At 40.2% G+C, this 22,354-nt stretch overlaps 1 protein-coding gene across 1 annotated transcript in view; it reads left to right on the forward strand.

Annotated features, from left to right (window-relative positions):
* The window catches only part of MAMDC2 (MAM domain containing 2), a 66,372-nt gene extending 45,385 nt beyond the window's left edge, over nt 1–20,987 (forward strand). The window contains exons 8-14 of the mRNA XM_086629611.1: nt 743–889; nt 1,756–2,021; nt 11,976–12,069; nt 13,726–13,878; nt 18,609–18,868; nt 20,471–20,555; nt 20,926–20,987. Coding sequence (XP_086485737.1) covers nt 743–889; nt 1,756–2,021; nt 11,976–12,069; nt 13,726–13,878; nt 18,609–18,868; nt 20,471–20,555; nt 20,926–20,987 — 1,067 coding nt within the window. The remainder of the gene's footprint in view (nt 1–742; nt 890–1,755; nt 2,022–11,975; nt 12,070–13,725; nt 13,879–18,608; nt 18,869–20,470; nt 20,556–20,925) is intronic.
* The last annotated feature ends 1,367 nt before the right edge of the window (nt 20,988–22,354 follow it).

Genomic DNA, 22,354 nt, shown 5'->3' on the forward strand with positions numbered 1-22,354 from the left:
GAATTTTTTCAGACTAAAGCAAATCCTGACCCATAAATTCCACATCACAGGTCAAAAGGGTGCCATCAGCAGGGCTGGGGAGCTGAGCTTAGCTTTTAATCAACTTCACTATAAATGGTGCAGCTTGCTTTGCTGCAGTGCTAAAACGAGTGAGGCATAGCTCCAGAGCTCAGTAACCCAGAGGTGGTACATGAACCAAAAGGTATCCTTATAGCATGCATATGCACACACATGATACATGACTACAAAAGGGTTTTTTAAAAACAGCTCTTTAGAAGAATAATAAATGTTGATGTTAAAAAGTTATCCCCTTGGAAATGGAAATGAAAATATGACACCCATGCACAGACACACACACACTCACATTCATTTTGTCCAAATATCTTTTGAATGAAGGAGGAGGATGAAAACAGATGGTCTGAATGTCTTTGTGCATTGTGTCCTGAAGGAAGAATTTTCTCTTAATATCTGTAGCTTATTTGTATTTTATAGGGTCTGTGAAGGAGGTTTCCTCCTGGGTCCAGCAAAAATGTAAGAAAATAACACCCACTTGCGATAGAAAATTGATAGTTTTGTTTCACTGTGACTTTGCACTGTGTATGTGAAACACCTTTGCACACGCTCATCTTCTGTAATGCAAAAAAAAGATGAAACAGCTCATACTTTAGCATCCTTGTGTTTCAAATGCCTATGCTTACTATACTGTGCTCTCCCTAACAGAACATATGCATCTATCTTTTAGGAACTCCTTTCAATCCTGCCCAGGCAGGCTGCAATTTTGAGGAAGATCTGTGTAATTTTTACCAGGATCACAAAGACGGCCCAGGATGGAGCAGAGTGAAAGTGAAGCGTAATGTGTATAGAGCAGGAGATCACACTACTGGGTTTGGTAAATCACAACTCCTTTTCACTGGAAGAGTAAAACTGGATAGAGAGGTTAACCTGTTGTATCATTGTTCACTCTGTTAAATAATGTCATTGGCACACTGGTTAGATTGCCTCCCTGCCATTAAAAATCAGTGCACACCGCTCTGTCCTACCTGGGACGCCGGCTGTGCCTCCCCACATGTGAAGGGGGAGTGTCACCTATTGAATAGTCACTCAGGGCCATAAATCAGACTATCTTCACTGTACTTATTTGTAGTCACTGAAGGAATGATTCCACAAAAGCATGCAAGCAAATATAATAGTAGCTTAATGCGTTGCTTTTAATACAGAGGAATGGTGGACTCTTAGCTCTTCCAAGCTCAAGATAGTTGGCATTTTTAAGGGAAAACTCTGAAATGTTATGTAGTGAAGCCACGTAGTGAAAGGCCTGCTAATAAGTTCTGAAACTCACGTCTCTTTTTGTAGAGTATTCATGGTTCTTAATCCTATGTGCTAAAGTCTCACCTCTTTATACTTGGGGCAGGGAATAACTTGCGGCCTTGTGCCCCATCCTTCATTCTTTGATCTTGGAGTGGTACCTTTGAAACAGCCAGGTTTCCAGTGAGGCCAGCAGGCCAGAAAATTTTTCAGTGTAAATTTGAGAAGTGCTTATTTCTGGTAACTTTGGCATGTGCCAGTTTAGCTTGAAGTAGCTGGGAAGCTTTTAGAAAAATCCTTATTTCCTTTCAAACAGAGTGTGATAATCTGGTTTCCTGCCAGTAGAAGCTGGCTTTGTAGCCAAAGTCTGATGTAATAACGGAAGCTGCTTTAATAGCAAATCAGCTGTGCTAATTGCATATTAGAAATAATAATTGCGCTGTCTTGCAGGTTATTACTTGTTGGCGAACACAAAGTTTACGTCACAGCCTGGGTACATTGGACGTCTGTATGGCCCGACCCTGCCAGGAAACTTGCAGTTTTGTCTGCGTTTTTATTATGCCTTATATGGGTTTTTCAAAATGAGTGGTACTCTTGCTGTTTATATCTTTGAGGAGAATCATGTCGTTCAAGAGAAAATCTGGTCCGTCTTGGACTCTCCAAAGGGAGTTTGGACTGAAGCTGAAATCTCCTTCAAAAAGCCTATGCCTTGCAAGGTAAGAGACAACTCTTCAAATCTGCTGAAGTATGGATGGAGATTTTCCTTACCTTCTCCGCGCAGGGTTCTTTGTTATCCAGGGATTAACCCCAAGTAAGCTACACCTGCGAAGTGAAACAGAGCTCCCCAAGCAGTACAGTGGGGAGTACTTCTTTGCAGCCTGGCTCCCACAGGAGCCCTGATAAAGGGGCTTTATACCAGGCATGGGGCAGCATCGTCCTGGTGTCCTCAACTGTCGTCACAGTATTTGAGGGGATTTCACTTGAGCTCTAATGAGAGCAGGTTGTGTCTGGGTTTCTCAGCAGGCTCCACATTCACTCATTTTTGTTTGTTCATCTCCTATGTGATTCGCATCACCATACTCAATTACAGAATTTAATTAATCTAAAAAGTCTATACTGGTAAATTCTGGTCAAAATGGGGAGCTAATCCTACTTTCCTAAACTCAACCACTTGGTTAAAATACAAAACCAGACATCAGTGTAATTTAGAGCAATGGACTTGAAGTACTTGCAATGTCTGGTTGGACAGGTCACTTTGGTATCTCAGCAAGTTAATAACAAGAGCATAATATTTCACATCACTTCCTGAGCACATCCTCAAGCTGCTGTTATTCCTCACCTCCACTCTTTTTACAGAGACTGACTTTTACACAAATTTGTGTAGGTGCTACTTCTGCAGTTATCCTGATTTCTGTAATGGCTTTTCATTGTCTGAGTCATCTAAGGAGGACCAGATGGATTACTACCTGATAACACTGAGATAAATCCAGCTTTTTTGCGAAGTGTGATAGTGCTATGAACATATCAATGAAAGCTTGTCTTGTAACCCAGGCATTTCTAAATTATAGACAAACATCTTAAGCATATTCCCCACTACAAAGTAATTTTTGAAATTGAAGTAGTTATTGGGTTTAACTTTTCTTGGGAAAAAAACCCACCTGTTTTTCTTTGAAGTAAATACACTGTAAAAGAAAAAGTTCACCAAAAAGGAAGTTGCCTAAGTGTGTTAAAAGGGAAATTTATGCTGAAAATTTTGATCCTAATTGTTGGCTAGTGTTTTCCCTCAGATATCTTTTACCTTAAGAAATTGATGGGATTTTTATGTATGTATTTTTTATGCATAAAACGTAATAATAGAATTAATAGAATTTCTATTTCCTTTTCAACTGATACAGACAAAAAAAAGAATTTTATTACTGCCCAGCAAGCGCATGATAGAAAAGTCATAGTATCGCCCCAAAATATTTGCAGAAAAGTACTTGTCTCTTTTTTTTTAAATCATGACGAGGTGTTGGTTAAAAAGGCAAGCTTTTAACATGCTTTTGCCATATCCTGTTTACATATTTCTTTATTTCTTCTATAAAGGTTCAGTAGCTTGTGTAGTGTAATACACTGTATGAGTAGTGATGACAGCTGAGCGTGACTGTAAAAAATGGTTTATAGCCTTGGAGGTGGCAGTTTTTTTAGCATCTGACATTTACGTGGAAAATCTTTTCCCATATGAATTCATGAAGAACTATTTTTATGTTTTCCTAGAAATTAGTAGATCTAAAACACTTGTGAAGAAGCTTGCCTGGGGTGGAAAGCTTTTAGTGAATTGCAGCTTTCATGTCTGTAGTTACCAGCCTGGCTGTAGGCAGTTAACAGATGGGGAGAGCAGCACAGAGGAGGATAAAGAAGTCAAGGGAATATCCTTGCTGCTTCTGAGCCTGAAGGCCTGCGAGAGGGAAGAAACTCCATGCTCTGCAGCAGGAGGGTTTGTTGGCCTATGGCAATTCCCAGAAATCTTCAGTGGGTCCTTCAGGTCTTGTGACGGGACTTTTTGCCTAGGAAAAAAGTTGCAAAATGTTTCTGCCGAGGAGGCTTTCCTCAAATGACACAAAAAGTGAGATTTATTGGGCTTTAGAGAACTCAGCATGTGTTCAGCATATCATAATTCGGACATCCCTTAGCCAAATAACATGTATTTGGAGAGAGTGTGAAGTTCTTCCTTTGCCTTCGTTTAAACCTGTTCTCTCACAGTCTTTTTTCCTGGGTTGGAAGATTAAATTAGGTTTAGAATAGGGATTAAGTTGCAGTTTTGCATATGTAGTAGATGCCATTGGTACATAATAAATCATGCACAAGCTATAATGTGCTGAACTTTGTATATGGTTTTCGTGATGGCTGTGTATGTATATACACCATCAGTTTATAAAGTTTTCCTTAGACCAATAGTGTATGGAAGACAATGGGTGAAGTTCTGAAGCATGTCAATATGGAAAACGATATCAAGATATGTTTAGGGCTGAGAAGGTAGCATACAAAAGACCAATGATTTCCAAGTTTAAGCCTGTGTCTGCTTGCCAGAAGGCAAGGGTGAAAAACTGTTTTAGTTATACGTTATCTGCTTGTAGCATTCACAAGCAGGCTCGAATGAAGTTGCACAGCGAACCCGATTCTGGCTTTTCCTTGCCATCTCATGCCCAACTCTTGAACCTTCATGCTTTATTTTGTTTGTTTCTTTTCCAAGCCAACAGAAGGAAATGAAAGAGCACTGTGAGGCACTGTATAAACACAGGTTAGTGTTAGGTTAGTTATCTGTAAAGATGTGTCTACCCGCGACCTAGTGAAAGAGCTGACAAGGCACAGTCATTCCAACGGCCGTCTTCAATGTAGGCCAGTGGTGGAGCTGCATCAGAGCATGTTTTGCCTGACAGCAAGGAGTGGTGGGAACCAGCAAGTCAGAGATCACCCTTCAGGCTCTGGAGGGAGAGACAGTATAGAGAGACATGAAAAAAACAAGCTCACTGAAGCTTGACCTCTCTTGTCCTGTCTCCTCCAGCCTGTCTTTGTGTCTCTTGCCTCCTCACTGATGCAACCTTGTCTTATCCGTCTTGCACCGTAGGCAGCACCCACCTCCTCCCACCACCCCATTCGCCATTTTATTTCTGGCTTCTCAGCTCTGGGCAGTCCAATGTTTTTCTCTCTAATCCTGTCCATGTCCCAGTCTGTTTGCCCTGCTTGTCTCAGTTCTTACAAATTTTACTTTTTCAAAAACTAATGACTTGACAGAAATCACAGTTCTGGCACAGAGACCAAACCCTGACACATTTCATGCTCCTACTCCAAAGCCCAGGAGTGCCTAAGCTTTTCAAAGAATACTTTAAATAGGGGCAAAATAAAACCTTTTTTCCTAGCCTTGTTCTCGGAAACGATGGAACTGTTTGGCTTAAATCTTCAAAAACAAGCCTGAAGCAAGGACCCAGTATGGAAAGTCTGAGCTGAAATTATTACATCTTGGCAATGTTATAAGCAAGTAAAAAACAGTCTTTTAATGGAGTGAGGTGGTCTCAAAATAAAATAAGGCTACCACCTTTCCTCTAATACGGATGTGGTGGCTGATGTGCCTATCCTATCATTTTCTGAGATGCATCATGTCTAGACTTGAATGATAAGAAGTGGTAGGCATGCACAGTAGTTTGGCTGATCAAGTTCTTGGTTACTGGGTGTGACTGGTAGATTGGGTCAGTGCCTGTGGAAACAGTAAACAGTCTCCTGGCCGTTCCTTAATGGCCAGTAAAGTCAGCGAGGCAGTCGTTAATGCTGCTTCGGCCAGGGCGTCCTGAAGGTCGTGACGATTTTGTAGCCAGAAAACAACTGTTCTAAAATACCTGATTACCTATGTCCTTCACCTTTCTTCTACTATGAATACTACTCCCAAGACTTTGAAAACAATATATAATCTGTCTGATATGTTTTAATTTTGATAACATATTTGTTTGCATCAGGACAATAAAAAGGCTCCAGTTTTCATCCCTTGGTTTGTGTAATGGTTTTTGCGAGTTCTTTTTGAATTAGCTAACTGCAGTCTGGCACAGATTGTTGGCTCAAGTTCTGTGAGCAGGAAACGTGAAGCTGGCCAACAGAGTTTAACACGACACTTTGAAACTACCACATTGAAAAGGTTAGGTGGGTGTGATCCAGCTAAGCAAGTCATAAACGTTTATACATATATATGTATGTATTTATGTGTACATACTGCAAATACATATGCTATATAATACTAGCAAGAAGGCAGGAAATTTAAAATCCTGACTTCTCAATTTGTACTTGAGGCACCCTCTCTTTTAATTGGTGTAAGTACCTATGATCATATACACATACAGTATTTTTTTTTATACTCTGTAGTGCCCAGGGAATAAATGTGAGAAGGAAGAAATAAATAACAAAGTTCTTAACATTTATTAAAATAAATGAAACCCTTCAGGCTTTGTCGTAGAAGCCTCTTAAACAACAGCATAAAAATCTGAGTCTGAAATATGTAGATTCTTTTGATCTAATTGAATGTACTGAAACTGATCTTCCAGGACAATATATGGTGGGAAAATGCCACAGCTCACTGTAAGAAAAATTCACATATGGCATGTGTAACCTGGAGATGCTCACATGGGCTGTGGAGCAAGAATCTGCGTTTTAGTATTGTGTGTGCATTTGTGTGTATACACCACCATGGAAAAGATACTTCTTTTATGTAGCTTCACAACAAAGTCTAAATGCCTAGATTGAAATTAAGGTTTGAATGCAATTGGGTTTACTTACATCGGTTATCTTAATTTCTGCTGGATTTGCTTCACCATTCTGAAGCTCAGGTTTTCAAAAGCAAACATTTCATGTTTTTTGTCTATTCATGCAAGTTTATGCAATGTTACCCACAGCTGTAGTGCTTGAATACCTCTCACAGGGTTCAAAAACAAATCCTCAGAAAGGTAGCTGGCATCATAATGGTCCACCCAACTTCCCTCAGAGTAGTTGTGGCAGCATTTCTTAGGTTTTCATTCTTTCAGTCTACTTTTCTTCCTCTCTGATGTTTTGGTTTTCCTCTCTCTGTTTCCTTGAGTTTGACGGTTTGTTTTCACCTTTCCTCTGTAACTAATTTTAGTTGCAGTTGTGAGAAAGCAAAACCAAGTGACTGAGTGTTGCACTTCAATATTTACATGTTTTAAAACAAACAAAAGGGAGGATTTTTTCAGGAATGGATGACTAAACACTGAAATCCTTTGCTGTAGGATGCTGTGGAGGCCAATGGTATACATGCATTTAAAAAGGGATTAGGCAAATTCATGGAAAATAGACCTCACGGTAACCATAAACACAGTGGTACTGGTGAGACCGGTGTGAACTGAAGTTGTTCATCTCTCTAGGGGCTGAACATAATACAACAGCACAAATAGCTTTATGGTTGATTTGTGTCTTGTACAGTTTTCCCTTTCTGTCCTTCTTTCTCTCACCTCTAAACCAACAAATTCCTTAAAGAACAGTCACTGGAAATGCCTGCTTAAAATAAGAACATTAGAGTCTGGAAACAGTAGGATTAGTCCTTGCAAAACGTGTACCCCACTGTCTGTGGTGTTTGCTATACGGTTATGGAAATGACATATTGGAAACTGTAAAAATTACTCGGGTTAGAAAGTGTTACCTAAGTGGCCGGCATCTTCACAGTAGCTAAGCAAAGAGACATGTCGCATGAAACATTACATACCTCTTTTTTTGGTGTGTGTGATACTTAACTGACATTGCCTTTTTTTCCCCAGTTTTTGTTCTGGGTACTTAATATTGTGATATTTCGGTGCCATGTCTCTGACAAGACTCCTCAGTCTAAAGGCAAGAACCTCTCCCTCTTGTAGAAAGAGCCAAGGAAATTGTTTTACTGAAAAGAGGATAAAGCCATAATAGCAGATTTCAGGAAATCTAGGAGGGCCCTGGGTGACAGCTGAGGATATCAGTGTCCTGTATACATTTCTGTGCAGGCAGTATCCTCTACTAGACAGTGCAATTCAGTGAATATAGATGTAGCAGTAACAGCCTGTGGCCTAAGGTTGTTCAGTTAGCTTTATGTTTCTCTTTCATGTCTATTTCTGCAACCCATTTGCCCTTGGACAAGAAAGATTTTCAAAAATATGTGTTCAAATGTCACAAGCTTATTACCCACGTTATCCAATTATTTATGTAGAAGCTTTCATAATCCGTTATTTTTCCCGTAGAAGCTCATTGTATTTACATGGCAAGAAACTGAACTTGCCTGCTGAGTGCTGTTTTAAATCAATTTATTTTGAACAGCAGAAGCTTGAACATTCTAATTTTGGCTTAATAGCTTACTTACGTTCTTGATAAATGAGTTTCTGACTGTTTAAGCTAAAGAGAACCAAGCCATTTAAAATCTAGTTTAATTAAACTAGTTAAAAGTAATTTGGGCTACACTGATAACGTTCGTATCGAACAGCCCTGGGACAATCAGAATGGTTCTCCCTTTCCCTGTGCCAGCGATGGGTCCCTGGCTTACACACTTACATGGCTGCATACTAGCTTAACTGACTGAAGAGTCAGGCTCCCTGTTTTGTGAAGACATCTCAACTGCTTCTATGTGTCATGTCACGCTTTTGTTTCTGGTGCTCGAATTATCTTTGAATTTCGTAATGCTAAGTTTTGTGTCACTGCATGGAAATTACAACAGTTGCTTCTCACAGCAAAACATCTCAGACTCCACTATAACTGTCTTTCTCCTTGAAGAAATCAAACATAAATGTATGTCTCAGTGACAGACTGCTTTTTGTACATACACCGATACACAGTATGTAGTTCAAACCTAGGAATATTCACTAGGATGGAACCAGGTGAATTAATTTGCTGCAGAGGCATAGCTTGCTTTTAAGTCACCAGATTTGGCTGCTGTCACAGTTTTTCTTTTGTTTGGCTGGTCTGGCTCTCTAATTGAGCAAGAGCTGTGTTTTCTGGGATAAACAAGTAGGAAAGAAAGTACAGAGAACCCATAGGGATCCAGGGGCATCTTCTCTGTTTTTCTCCTGTTTTCAGTCCAGCTTCTTTTACAAGCTTCCCCATTAGTCCTTCTTTACGTGTCTCAATGAAGGTATCCTACTGCTTGTCCTACTGTTTCTTCTCCGCCAAAAGCAGGTAAACTTCATATGCATATGTTTTGACTCGCATCTACTTGTAGAGCTGCAGAGTGCTAGGGATGAGAAGTTCCCTCTACCTCACTCAGTGTCTGCAGCACAACTCAACAACGTGTCATGGGAGAAGTGAAACCCTGCTTGCTCTACCAGCTGTTCTCATCTGGCGTTGCTCATTACTGATATAATCCAGGATAAATACTAAGAACCGATTATCAATACTTTGAGGCCGCAAGCCAGGAACATTGATTAAGCATTGGAAAATAAAGAAACCACCTTCCAGAAATCAGGGCAATGATTTGGAAGGAAACTGAAGCCCTGGCTGTGTCCTGTTATTGGACCAAAAAGAGACATGAGATGAAAATATGTTTTAGTTTTCAGTAACACAGGCAACAACTGCCTGCATTTGATAATGTTTTTAATGTGTCCAAGACAGCATGTTAGTCCAGGAAGATTTGCTATCTAGATTTGAACAATTAGTATGTTGTTCATCTGTCATGTTTTATGAAGAAATTATGAGCTGAGCACAAAGATCCCCCTATTCTCTCTCTGAGGCATGAGATAACTTCATAAAAATTTCCTTTGGAAGAATTGACCTAGGAAATATTTTCATTCAAAACAAGAAGAAATGTAAAGCATCATGAGGTTAGTCCTATCGAGACAGTAGAAAGGATTCAGCGATCTGACATAGGGTGAAAATGACTAGCTGAGTAAATCCAAATAGATAAAATTTGAGCAGGTAAAATTCAAATAGTCAGAGATGTCCCTTTATGACAAAAACCCGACATTTAGGACAAAAGAAGAGTGAGTAAATTTGACCTGTGAATAAAAATATGTTCCACCCCATTGCTTAAATAAATGAAGAATACAGTAACAAATATAAGCTGAGGGAACAATGAACAATTTCAGGGCGTTTGCTATAGCTAATACTGGAAACTCCACTTTCCCAAGCACAAGGTCCCCCACCCCACCCCATAAAGTCTGCTTGTGGCAGCGTGTCACTCAACACCGCAAAAAGCAAGTGGAAAATTAGTAATGCTAAAGCTACAGATGACAATGCTGAACAAGTTTACTAGTGTCACTGAAACAGATCAGTCCTTGGACTGTGCAAAGGCTACTGGTTCCATCGCCTTTGAGAGACCAACCGTTATTGTTGCAATGCTTTCGAAATGGAGGGCTTTCTGCGGGATCCAATGGGTAATTACATACCTTGTATGGAACAAATTATGGCAATTTAAGAATAAAGAACTTGATCCTGCTCCCAATGATGTCAATAGGAAAACATCACTTACAACATGATTCCACAGTGTGGAAATGTTGTTTCACAAACGCGGACTGACCTCACCCTTTCATGTGTGGTTTTTTGAAGATTCTTGGGTTTAGGACTATAGTCTGTCTTTAGTTTATTACCAATGTTCACTAGAACGCATTTATTAAAAGACTGGTGAATGACGTCCACCCAACGTCAGTATTTATTGTGTTCTTTATTCCAAGAGATGCAACCATTTTTTAATAGATTACGCCTGTTTCTTGAGAATGAACTTACAAAGCAGGAAACAATTTTTATCCTGTTAAACCTTAAGGCTAAGAGAGCAGCTACACAAAAAAGAAAAAAAAAAAAAAAAGCCAGTTTTAGGCCACTATACACTGAGCACTTGTGCATGCTGTGCAGGGGCGCTCCTCAAGTCCACACCTGCAACAGTTTACAAGAAAGATTATCAATACCACCAGGGTTTGTTTGTAGCACTGAATGGAAAATGGTTTTGAAAATTGCTCCATCCCGGGCAGCATAACCCACACATGCTTCAAAGGCTAAAGTGTAGTTACATCCCAGACTGTTTTGTAAGCAGATGAGTAAATAAGTCCTACACAGCAAAGCAATCTGGCAAAATCTGGTATAATGACCATATTGAAGGTGTTACCAGCCTGTTAAAAGGGGACATATTAAATAATGCATGAATGACTTTTAACCACCTTTTTATATCTGCATGAAACAGTCCGCATTTAACCTCCGATATGTAACTGAGGTGTTTACAGTAGTTCCAGAATATTAAACTCTTAGAAGTGACACTCATCCCTCTCCAGTCACTAGCTCAGACCTCATCACAAAGGAATTGTTTTGAAAGGCTCCTCCCAAACTACGGTCATAACCCCAATGGTCAGACAGATGGTTTGCAGTAGTTAGGCAAAGAAAACTGCCAGCAGTATTTTCACAAAATAAACCTTGTTGTGTCTTCTATAATTCAAACAGATCTGTGTCAACCTTGGGAGAAAGGTAGCAGGGAATCTTAACAGTTTCTTTACGTTTTATTTTGTAATCTCATGAGCAACTTGTATTTCCCAGGGCAGAATTAATGTGTAGTCAAATAAAACATCTTGGACACTATTCTTAATCTTCACAAACCTAGATGAACACTGTGAATGATGCTTAGTATTTCCAGCCTTCTGCTGTATGATATCATGGCCTTGTGTCATTTCTGAATAATCCCATTTTATGCAGTAGTTTCATCTCATCTCGATTGTTCTTTTTTTTTTTTTTGCCATGGCTATTTCTCTTGACCATCGCTCTGCATTACTCTTTCAAATTTATATTTCCATGGATAAAACCTCCATGGTTTATGGATAAGATAGCTGAGGACATTTGAGCTCTTGATGTTGGTTTTTGGGGGCGAAAAAAATGCAACAGCCTCAGTGAGTCATATTTTTTCATACACTAAAAAAATACACATTCTCCTAAAAAATTTGAAACTACATACAGAGATACATCATTTGCCTGTAAAAGTGAGGAAACACTTTCTATTGAGTAAAAGCATACATCTAAACCCCTCTGGATTTGAACTTGTAAGTCATTGGCAGTATTATGATGTGCCAAAACAAAGCAGATTCATCATTTCCATTGTGTAGATGTCAAAATTATTAGCGCATTTGGAAAAATGTAAAATTTCAGACTCTTAACAGTACCAGCTTTTGTTAGATACCTGAAACTTCCTTCATGTGTTGCAGGTTGTCTTTGTCAGCTGGTGTAAAAGCTTCTGGGACTGTGGACTTGTGGCACTGGATGACATATCATTGAGCCTGGGAAGCTGCCAGGCTGCTGGTAAGACCATGTCTCTTTGTTGTCCAACAGCTGCTACCCTTTTTGGTAAGAGTTCATCACATACCTTCCTTTTCCAAGCCTATCCTACAACTGCCTTCATCCCACTGTGGCTTCGCTTCTTTCCTTTTTCCGATAAGTATTGCATAAATCCTATTTTTTCAGTAGCATACATACAGCGAGGACCAGTTTTTGTTCATAGGCATACCAGTTAATGCTTAATTAACTTCACTGACTCCGGTGCAGTTGTGTATAGATGAGCGTTCCTTTTGGGCCATTACAATTTTAAAAGTCCAACTGAGGGTTGTTTTCACATGGTTTTTAGGAAACCAGGAATGGACCCAAAAGCAATATTTTCAAAACACAGCATTATTCTTTTTAGTCCAGAAGTACAGTTGTGCAAGGCCAAGACACAGTCCCTTATCTGAACTGTGGTTCTCTAATGAAGACAGGTAAGATGAGTCTAATTCTCCCTCCTGTAGTGGGAGAAATTGAATGTTTTTGGGTGAGACTGTACCCTCTGACATGCACAGGCTAACCTCTCTGAATTCACTCAAACTCCCTCTTCTGGGGAACCTTTTTGAGGTTTGACAATGTAATAATTGTATCCTAATTTGGAAAACATTCTCATGAGACAGGCACAATCTATAATCTCATTCTTCTTTGGAATAAAGCCATGTCTTTGAAATGGTGATGAGGCTGCTCTACCATGCCATTTATATTCCTATGTAATAAGAACTTTTTGATGACCTCTGTTGATTAGATTTCATGTATTCAGGCAGCTAACCATTCCCGAACAGAGAAAAGTCACATTTCTAAAATGAGATGTCATTTTTCTGAAGTATTTCCAACAGTTGTCTGTCTTGCCTTTCTGTAGTTCCTAAGTAATTTGAAAAGGAACCACAGGTGCAGAACTGATACTTGGGTGTATAGTCATATGGGGACTTGTCACTGATGGCAGCAAAAAAATGCCTGAAATATGCCCTGAAGAATGTGAGGCATCAAGGGTTCCTCCCTTCCAAAAGGTGAAAGCAGCTCAGAGTGTCTACTCCTGAACTACTAATTCAGATTATAGCAGAAGACCTGACAGAAGCTTCCTGGCAAGCACCTGAGTTGTCTGTATGATGTAATAGAACCAAAATAATGAAAATACTCTAGTAATTGCAGCTCTGTGGTCTCTTGTATGCAGTGCTAGAATCTTGTGCTAAGGGAACGTAAGAGACTTCAATGTGGTGTTTGATTTTAGATCACAGAAATGCCAGTCTTTGACAAGACTCAATTAATATGCATGTTACACATGCTGGAGCTCATTAAACTGCTTGAGATGCCACAGTAGTGAAGAAAATCACACTGGTGGAGCCCACTGCAGAGTAAGAGCTATGATGAGGTAATAAACTGTACAAGATATTTTAAAGAATATGAGTACATCTTAGTGAGCCAGGCTAGGGTACAGATTTCCCCAAAGCTGTGAAGAAAATGAAATGAAATTTCGTACATCAGTTTGAAGTTAGCTTTTATAAGCTTGTGACTACTGTTAAGTATTGCTAGGTAGAGAGAAGTGATTTCAGCAGGTAAGTAAATGCAGCACATTGCTTGTGTAACCTCCCCGTGTATCTGTCTAATGTATTTGCAGTTTTAAACAATGTCCTCTCCTTATAGATCTATCGCTGCCCAATCCTGGAGAGTGTACTTTTGAAAAAGATGAGTGTGTTTTTACTCAGAAGAAGAGAGGTCGTGGGAGTTGGCACAGGAGGAGGGGTCCGACTCCGACTTCTTACACTGGACCGAAAGGAGACCACACTACTGGGGTAGGTGAGTTAAGCTCCGCATTGCACTTTCAGAACGGATATTGATAGTTAATCAAAAATACTTTGAAATTATAACTTAGAACACTGAGAAAGTTTTTACTGTTCTGTTCAGAACAGTTATTGATCAAATGAAGTAAGCACGTTTTTTAGAGACCCACGGATGGTTTTCAGAATGTGATGTTTAATCTGAATTATCTGCAGACCAAGTGGGTAATTCGTCTTCATGTCCTAAAATAGCCCTTTCTTTTGGGAGAGAAAAGGACAGGACCACTCTCCAGACCCCACAGAAAAGCCTTCTTCCAAATCTCTAGCTTACATGAATATTCTCTGAAACTAAAAAGCAAACAAGTAGTTGGGGGCTCTTCTGCATCAATACCTACCTTCGTGTTCGAACTTAGAAGAAAATATGGGTAATAAAAAAGCTCCCACAGACCCTTTGTTTTGAAAATCTGCTCCATAACCTCACTTGCGTAATTTCAAGTATTTAGGCAAGTGGGGCCCCCATTAGCATGAGTGAGCGCACAGAAAAATGCACCAGAATTGTCCCCACTCCGGGGACAGTACCTGCTGACTTTTGCAGATAATGAACTGCATCACTGTGCTGGGTGCTCATGCTTCTGCAGAAGAGGACCTCAGTAACAACTCCACTGGCTTCAGTAGAAAGGATGAAACTTCCCTAAGACTTTAAATGCTTACATAGGTTTAAAAAGGCTTTTGGGGCCTTTGGGTTTGCCCTCCTTCACAGTGGTTAGCATTCATTCAGCAAGTTACAAAGTCAGTTGCAGACAAGCTGGCTTACTCACAGTAGCCATTTATCCAGTCTGTTAAAAATTTTAGCTGGATTACAAAAGCAGTTGGCCTGCTCAAAAGGCTCACCAAAAGCTGTTATTATTCTGTCAACTGTGATTGAGCATAAACCACATTAAGCACTATCAGGCATACTTATTTCAGCTGTGCATACGAAGTCTTGCTCTATGCAAGCTTAATTCAAGTTACTCTGGAAAACTGTTTTGTTTCTAGTTAACAAAACAACAGTTTTGTCTTGTTTCTGATACCTTTATCTAAAAGGATGGCTTTGTGCATGTTCAACCAAATCTCCCTTTCCTGTCTCCTGGTAAAATTTCTGTAACAGCTGCATCCTGAGCAAGGTATGGAAATGGACTAGAGAGATGTAAATTCATGGTGTGTAGGACTGTATGGCCAAAATCCTACATGCGGAATTGAGAATGCAGATGGAAGTGTTTCTCTTTGGCTTGAAATTTCAGATCACCAAGAAATTACGTTCTTCCTCTGTTAATTCTAAACAGTACTGATTCTGGATAGAAATACGAATAGCCTTCAGTGATAAGTAAGTTTTAAAGCTTAAAACCTCTCTTGTGTGTCACAAAGTAAAAATGAGGAACATTACTTACAAATCTGACCATATTCTGACCAGATCTATTGGCTAAGTTATGTAAGTGGGAAATGTAGGCTATCTACAAATCAGGAACAGTTTCCCCGTAATGATACCTTTGTACTGTGAAATTACTTTCAAAAGGGAACACTGAAATTCTTGTCCCTTTCCCATTTAAAAATTAGATGACATTACAGTTAATTAGATGACACACCGTCTTCGTTATCCATGCTGTCCAGTTCTTCTGCATCAACTAGACATGTGATCACCAGCTTCAAAATAAGTACAGATTTTTTCCTAACATTCTTTAAAGTTCATGTGAGAATTTTTATTTTGAAATGTGGGTGAGACTTTTCAAGAGGCATCTGTAGGCCATCTCTGTATTGTCTGGCAGACCCTTCTTTTTCTACAAAACATAATCCAAAAGGACTACATCGCTTTAAAGTTGCTGGTTGTTTTGGTAGGTAACCAAACTTAATTCTGTAAAAGGATTCAACATTCAGGTTTGTTTGATGCTTTTTCCCCCCCTCTGGTTATTCCTTAGATGAGATATTTTATTCTTTCTCTTTCAAATCCTCTATATCCCAGCTCTTTTATTTCCAAGGACAATAACCCTCCTTAGAGTAGGAGCAACACTTAGGAGTTTCTCACTTGAGAAAAGGAATGGGCTGCTAGCACAATTTTCTTGATTTCTAAGGCATAAACTTACTTTAGACCTATTTTCAGTTGTCGTGGTTTTTGGACTGAGGGTCGAGACAAGAACCGAGAGGGAGCACCCACCAACCATGGTCCCGGGCAAAACATGACTCAGGCTTTCTTCATAAAACAAAACAATTTATTAACAGGTACTTAACAGGAGACATAAGGGAATGAAACCGGTTACTTGAGAGTAGAAAAGAGAAAACAAGGCCAGATCTTAAAACAACACCTCCCCACCCCGTTTCCTTTCGTTCCTGGCTCAACCTCCCCCCGTCGGCACAGGGGTACAGGGAATGGGGAGTGCAGGTCAGTTCATCCATGCTGTTAACTGCCGCTCCTTTCTTAAAGGAGGAGGAGTCTTTACACTATTTTTTCCCTTGCTTCGGTGGATCCCCTACTCATGAAGAAAAAAGTCCCCAAACTTTTCCAACGTGAGTCCTGCCCGCAGGATTGCAATCCTCCCCATGGATGCACCAGTTCGGGCTTTACCAGTCTCGGCCTCTTAGGGAGCTGCTGCCACTCGCGTCGGCGTGGGTCGTCCCACGGATTCCAGATGCCTCCACGACCTCGTTGTGCATTTCCATGCCCCATTATTAACAGTACCTCGTCGTGCATCCCCTGCTCCACGACCTCTCCTGGGCTCAGGCATCTCTTTTCCGACGTGGGTTTCTCCACGGGCCACGAGTGGGTCTCTGCCCCGCCGAGTACACCCTGGCTGCAGGGGGGCCGCCTGCCATCTTCACACCAATTGCAAGGGAAACCTCAGATCCAGTACACCTCCTCCTGCTCCATCTTGACTGACCCTGTCGTTGTGGTTGTTTTCTCTTAGATATTAATCCCCTCTAGAGGAGCTCGGCCCGGCGGGCACCCCGGGAGCGAGGCGCTTCCCGAGCCCCCCATGTGGCTCCCCCGGCGCCATCTTGAGCACATGGCGCCGGCCCGGGCCCGGGCAGCCGCCCGGCCGGGAGCCGGGAGCGAGGGCAGCGCCCTCCTCCCCTCTCCTCGCTCCTGAGCAAAAAGCCCCTTTCCCGCCCCTTTGTCCCAACTTAAATAGGGCAATTCGCAGAGGCGCCAATTTGGCTCAACCCCCCGGGGGGGATGGGACTCAGATCTGGTGGCACAGGGAGCAAATCCCCTCCCCTGCCACCAGAACACCCCCCCACATCAAACTATCACATCAGTTTATGTAGATCACTAAGCATTCTGAGATCTGAGGCTGATAGCTCGACTTTAGAACTGTTGAAGCAAGAGAATTTTTTAAGCCTGACCTGTGACAACAATGTTTATTCCTTATTTCACACATCTCTTTGCAGCAAGATGTGCTGAGAAGTACATGGATTTGAATTCACAAAATTAAGAGCTGATCTAGTCTTTCCAACGAGTTTATAATACGACTCAAGCCTTAGAACTAAAGGCAAGTTATTTTATTACACTGTAGTGTGAGCTGTAGGTTTTGATTTTTTAACTCGAGGAACTTTTAAGCATAGTGAACATCAAAATCCTTACAACGGCTTGCCCTAGCCTTGGGAATTCTCCAACCCACTGTACAAAATGATCTTTTCTTTACAGACCTACAGCTGTAGATAATCTTCCTTGTCACCCTTTCTCTCTACTGCTGCTCACCACCAAACTACAACCTGGTTTAGAGGAGATGTCTTCAGCATGGGTTTGTGTAGATAATGGGACTCCCGAGTATTGTGAGAGACACCCCGAGCATGCACTGGCTGCTCTTGCCTCTCTCAGCTTTTCTCCTGCCTCACTGACCCTTAGGAATCCCCTCTCACCCTGAGGACAGTCTCACTGCCAGGACTTGTGGTGGCAGAAGGGCAGCTTGTTTTCTCCAGCACCACAAAAAGGGAGCAGTGGGACTGCACGAAGAGCTCCTGCAAAATCCGAGTTCACTGCCTGCTGGTGGAGTGTGCACCTCAAGACATGGAACAGCTGCCATATGCAGCAGATGGGACGTGGGGATGCTCCTCGGCCTTCCCACACACCTCAGTGTGCTCCAGTTGGAAATAACTGAATGACGGATGGGGAGGGAGGAAGGATTAATTTGTCTGCCACCAATTAATGACTAATTTTTCCACAGATCAGAGTTCATGACAATCTTTCATTCAGTCATGGTTTCTAGAGAGTCTCGTTTTACTCGCTTGTGTCTTCACATCTAGAGCACAGAAAGAAAAATATTATTGATGTCATATGTGATTTAAAAAGAGGTATTTAAATTCATTTGCTTTGTTAATAGCATCAGCTCCAACCATTGCCTAAACTGTACCCTCAGATGTACATGCAGCTGTCTCTGAATTCCAGTTAATCGACCACTGTCAAAGTGCATTCCTGGTTGAAGAACGGCTCTCATTTTTTCTTACTTTGTATTCCCTTCTGTTGCTATGGATTTCATCAGATATAAACAAGTTTTTAAGTGTTCTTATATTAGCATTCACAAATATTATCATTATTACACTACATAATTATTACAATATCAAAAATGCAGTTCCCAAATATAACAAGTCTATGGCATAAAAGCTTTATAAAAATAGTTTCAATCATAGTTTTTTATATAATGAGCATGCTGAACGTAATGAACATGCTGAGAAAATGTATTCTACTTTGCTAATATTTGCTTGTATTATCTTTTTAAGGATATTACATGTATATTGAGGCATCCGACATGGTCTATGGACAGAGAGCTTACCTAGTTTCAAGATCACTAAGAGGCACCTCTGGAAAACAGTGCTTGACATTTTTTTATCACATGTATGGAGCTGGGACTGGATTATTGAGTGTTTATCTAAAAAAGGAAGGTGATGATGAAGAGATTCCTTTGTGGAGAAGGACAGGGGAACAAAGCATCTCATGGCTAAGGGGATTGATAGAATATGAAAGTGACAGAAACTACCAGGTAAGAAAAAAACAAACAAAAAGCAGTCCAAATGGAATACTGAACTGAACTATGTGCTAGAATCCCAAGTTTTCAGTTGTATGAAAAAAAAAAATTAAAATGTAGATAGCATTGAATGGACACCTGAAGAAGCTGAAATAATGTCTAAGTTCTTACAAATGAACGTAGGTAGGGAATTATTAAAGACATTAACAGGTTGCAAGTCTAAAAATAGTTCATTAATTCATTAAACATTTTTAAAAGTATTTAAATGCTGTTTTCCCACCATTTCTTGTCAGTAGTGGTAGTTTTTATTTAGATGGCTTGTGCAATTTCTTTTCCTTCAGCTATCTAAAGCCCTGTCTAGATTTGACATAACCATGAAGCTGTTGTAACATGGCTGCTTCTTGCAGGATGGTCTTTCTGAGGTGACAAAGACCAAAGGCAAGGGATGATGCAAAGCCAGGGTTCTGCCTTTGGTTTCAGTATTGCCAGAGACAAAGCCTGCTTCAGTTCCTCTGTCAAAAGGAAGCTGAAATTACTATTGACTGAAACAGCACTGGGCACAAAACTCTACTGATCACTGCTGTGGTTTAATCCGGCAGGCAGCTAAACACCACGCAGCCCTTCGCTCACTCCCCACCCTGCAGTGGATTTGAGGGAGAGAATGAGGAAAAAAAAAAAAAAGTAATATTTGTGGGTTGAGATAAAGACAGTTTAATAGGACAGAAAAGGAAGGAAATCAATAATAAAAATGATAAAAGAATACATGAAACAAGCGAAGCACAATGCAGTTGCTCACCACCTGCTGACTGATGCCCAGCCAGAGTCCGAGCAGTGGCCACCACCCCTTGGTCAGCTGCCCCCGTTTTATTCAGCATGACATCGGATGGTATGGAATATCCCTTTGGCCAGTCTGAGTCAGCTGTCCTGGCTGTGTTCCCTCCCAGCTCCTTGTGCACTCCCAGCCTTCTCACTGGCAGAGCAGTATGAGAAGCTGAAAAGTCCTTTGCTTAGTGTAAGCATTACTTAGCAACAACTAAAACATGAGTGTGTTATCAACCTTATTCTCATCCTAAATCCAAAACACAGCACTATATCAGCTACTAGGAAGAAAATTTAACTTTATCTCAGCTGAAATGAAGACAATCACTAAGCAAAGATGTTGCACGTTTTTTTTAATCACTTTGCCTTAAAAGCCTGGAAATTAATTAGGGAAAAAAAATCCACAACCTTTTACTGAAAAGCAAGTTTAGCTTCATCAATAAGACCACAACACAGTATTGTAAAGCTTTTTTTCCCGTCAAGTCTTGCTTGCATATGGGCAACACGCAGCAACGCATTTGGGCTGAAAAGACAGAAATGCCGCATCACTAGAGAAAATTTATCAGTGGTCTACAACACACAGCGATTTATTAACAAAATGTGAGAACAAACTTGCTTCCTTTCACATAGCACACACTCAAATTCTCTGACCAGGGCAACTGGTTCACTGATGGAGCATAGAAGTTCTTTCCAAGAAGCAGGCTTCCAGGACACACTAGATCTTGAATAGACTGCATGGGAATTATTTTTTTTAGTTCCTCCTGCGAATTCATGAAAAGCTGTGCCTTACCTTTACAGATTATTTTTGAGGTGATCCGCGGTGTGTCAATAAGAAGCGACACTGCTATTGATGATGTTCTGTTCCAGGCAGGACCCTGTTTAGGTAAGTTTAAAGATCCTTTGTTTCTCTTAGGAGACACTGAGCAATTCACAGTGCTTTTTGTAATTAGATGAGTGATTGTGATGGGTTGATGTAAACGGGTGCCTAAACCACGACAGTGATACTTTTTCCCTTGAATCCCCACGGAGTGGGTCTGAATTTAGGATCATGCTGCTGGGTTAGTGGAGAGTTTTTGTATTCTAGTAAGATGTGAGACCGTCCTCAGAATCTGGACTAGTAGAGAAGATGTAACGCTTTTTAAAAACCTTATGGCAGTCCCAGTTAAAATTCAGCATGGTAATTACATTCTGTCGTATGCATTTTTACGTATGATAAAAATAATTACAGTATTTCCCCTTTCTCTGTATTCTAGAAGTGGAAGAAATTCAGTTCTCATCGGGCTATCCTGACAGCTTAAACGAAATTGAGTATTAAATAATCTGCTGAAAGGAGTGAAGTGCATAGAAGATTTGTATGTGAGAAACTGCACAAACTGCCTATTTTAAGATATGTTTTAAGTAAATATTGGACTGGTTTGAATATGCACCGATGTATAGGAAGAACTAAAAGCACTCCTGTTCCTCGCCTTTGCAATGAAATTATCGACTCAGGGCTTCTTAAGAGTGTTGGGGTTATTTTTTCTCTTTTGCATGAGGTATCAGTTATTATATAAAGGCTCTCCATTTTGCACAGATCATTAATTTTAATGCTTTTATTTTTTATTTTTTAACCTTTTTGATATATAGGTAAAAAGAGGAAATGCACCATTAAAATCCAATATTGTGTTATCTTAAATCTGCATTCAATGAATGTTTTGTGTTGGGTACAGAATGGATTTTTGTTAAGGAAATTATAAATATTTTGAAATAATAAAATAGTATTAGCTACTAGTAATAGCCAACAGGTTAAGTGCAATTATTCATGATGACAAATCTCTCTGGGAAACTCTTAACACTCTGCTGGCAATTTTTTGTTGGTTTTTATTCTTTTACTATAACAAACATACTTGTCGTCCTTGCCAATAACAAACTCACTTTTAGTGTTCCACTATATTTCAGTATAAGCTGCTGACATTTTGAACTATATGAAATGAAACCCTTTGAAGCCATATGTTTTTTGGCGTACAAGTCTTGTTTTGTTTTTTTTTTATACATCAGTTTGTACACTCATAGAGAATGTACTTAAACTTTACCCAACCACAGATGCCTTACATCTATATTAATAGGAAACTGAATTCACATAACTTGTTAATTTTTACAACTTTATGTGTTTGTGTGTAAGATTTTGTTTTGAAATTATTATAACTTCCTAATAAAATGTAACTTTGAAAATCATCTCACTGCTCTGCTCTAGGCTTTACAGTTAACGAGAAACAACTGAACTCAATGTAATAGCCTGAATTCACTATTTTGAACACAAAAAGAATGAAATGTATGGGTCATGTCACCCAAGACAGCTGATAGAAAGCAATCTGATCTGCTGCAGGAAGTTCCTGTATTAAGCCACAGAAATTATTCTTACAGCCACCACATTCAAGCTGTTGCTGCAAGATGTGAGCCTTGAAAAGCAGCAATAGCCTTTGCTCCTTTCAGAACAAAGAATACATTTTTCCTAACGGCCTGTAAGGATCAACAGCACCTGGGACAATCTAGCCCCTTGCATCTTTAGTTAAGTTTTCATTTTGGTAACACAAACCATTGAAGAGGTTGTTCAGTTAAACACATTCAGTACCAATGTGTTTATTTGATCACACAGATTGAAGCAGTTTATTATTTCCTAGCGACTGAGGAAAAGCCAAGAGG

This window comes from Tauraco erythrolophus, chromosome Z (genome assembly GCF_009769465.1).
Source record: "Tauraco erythrolophus isolate bTauEry1 chromosome Z, bTauEry1.pri, whole genome shotgun sequence".
NCBI lineage: Eukaryota > Metazoa > Chordata > Aves > Musophagiformes > Musophagidae > Tauraco > Tauraco erythrolophus.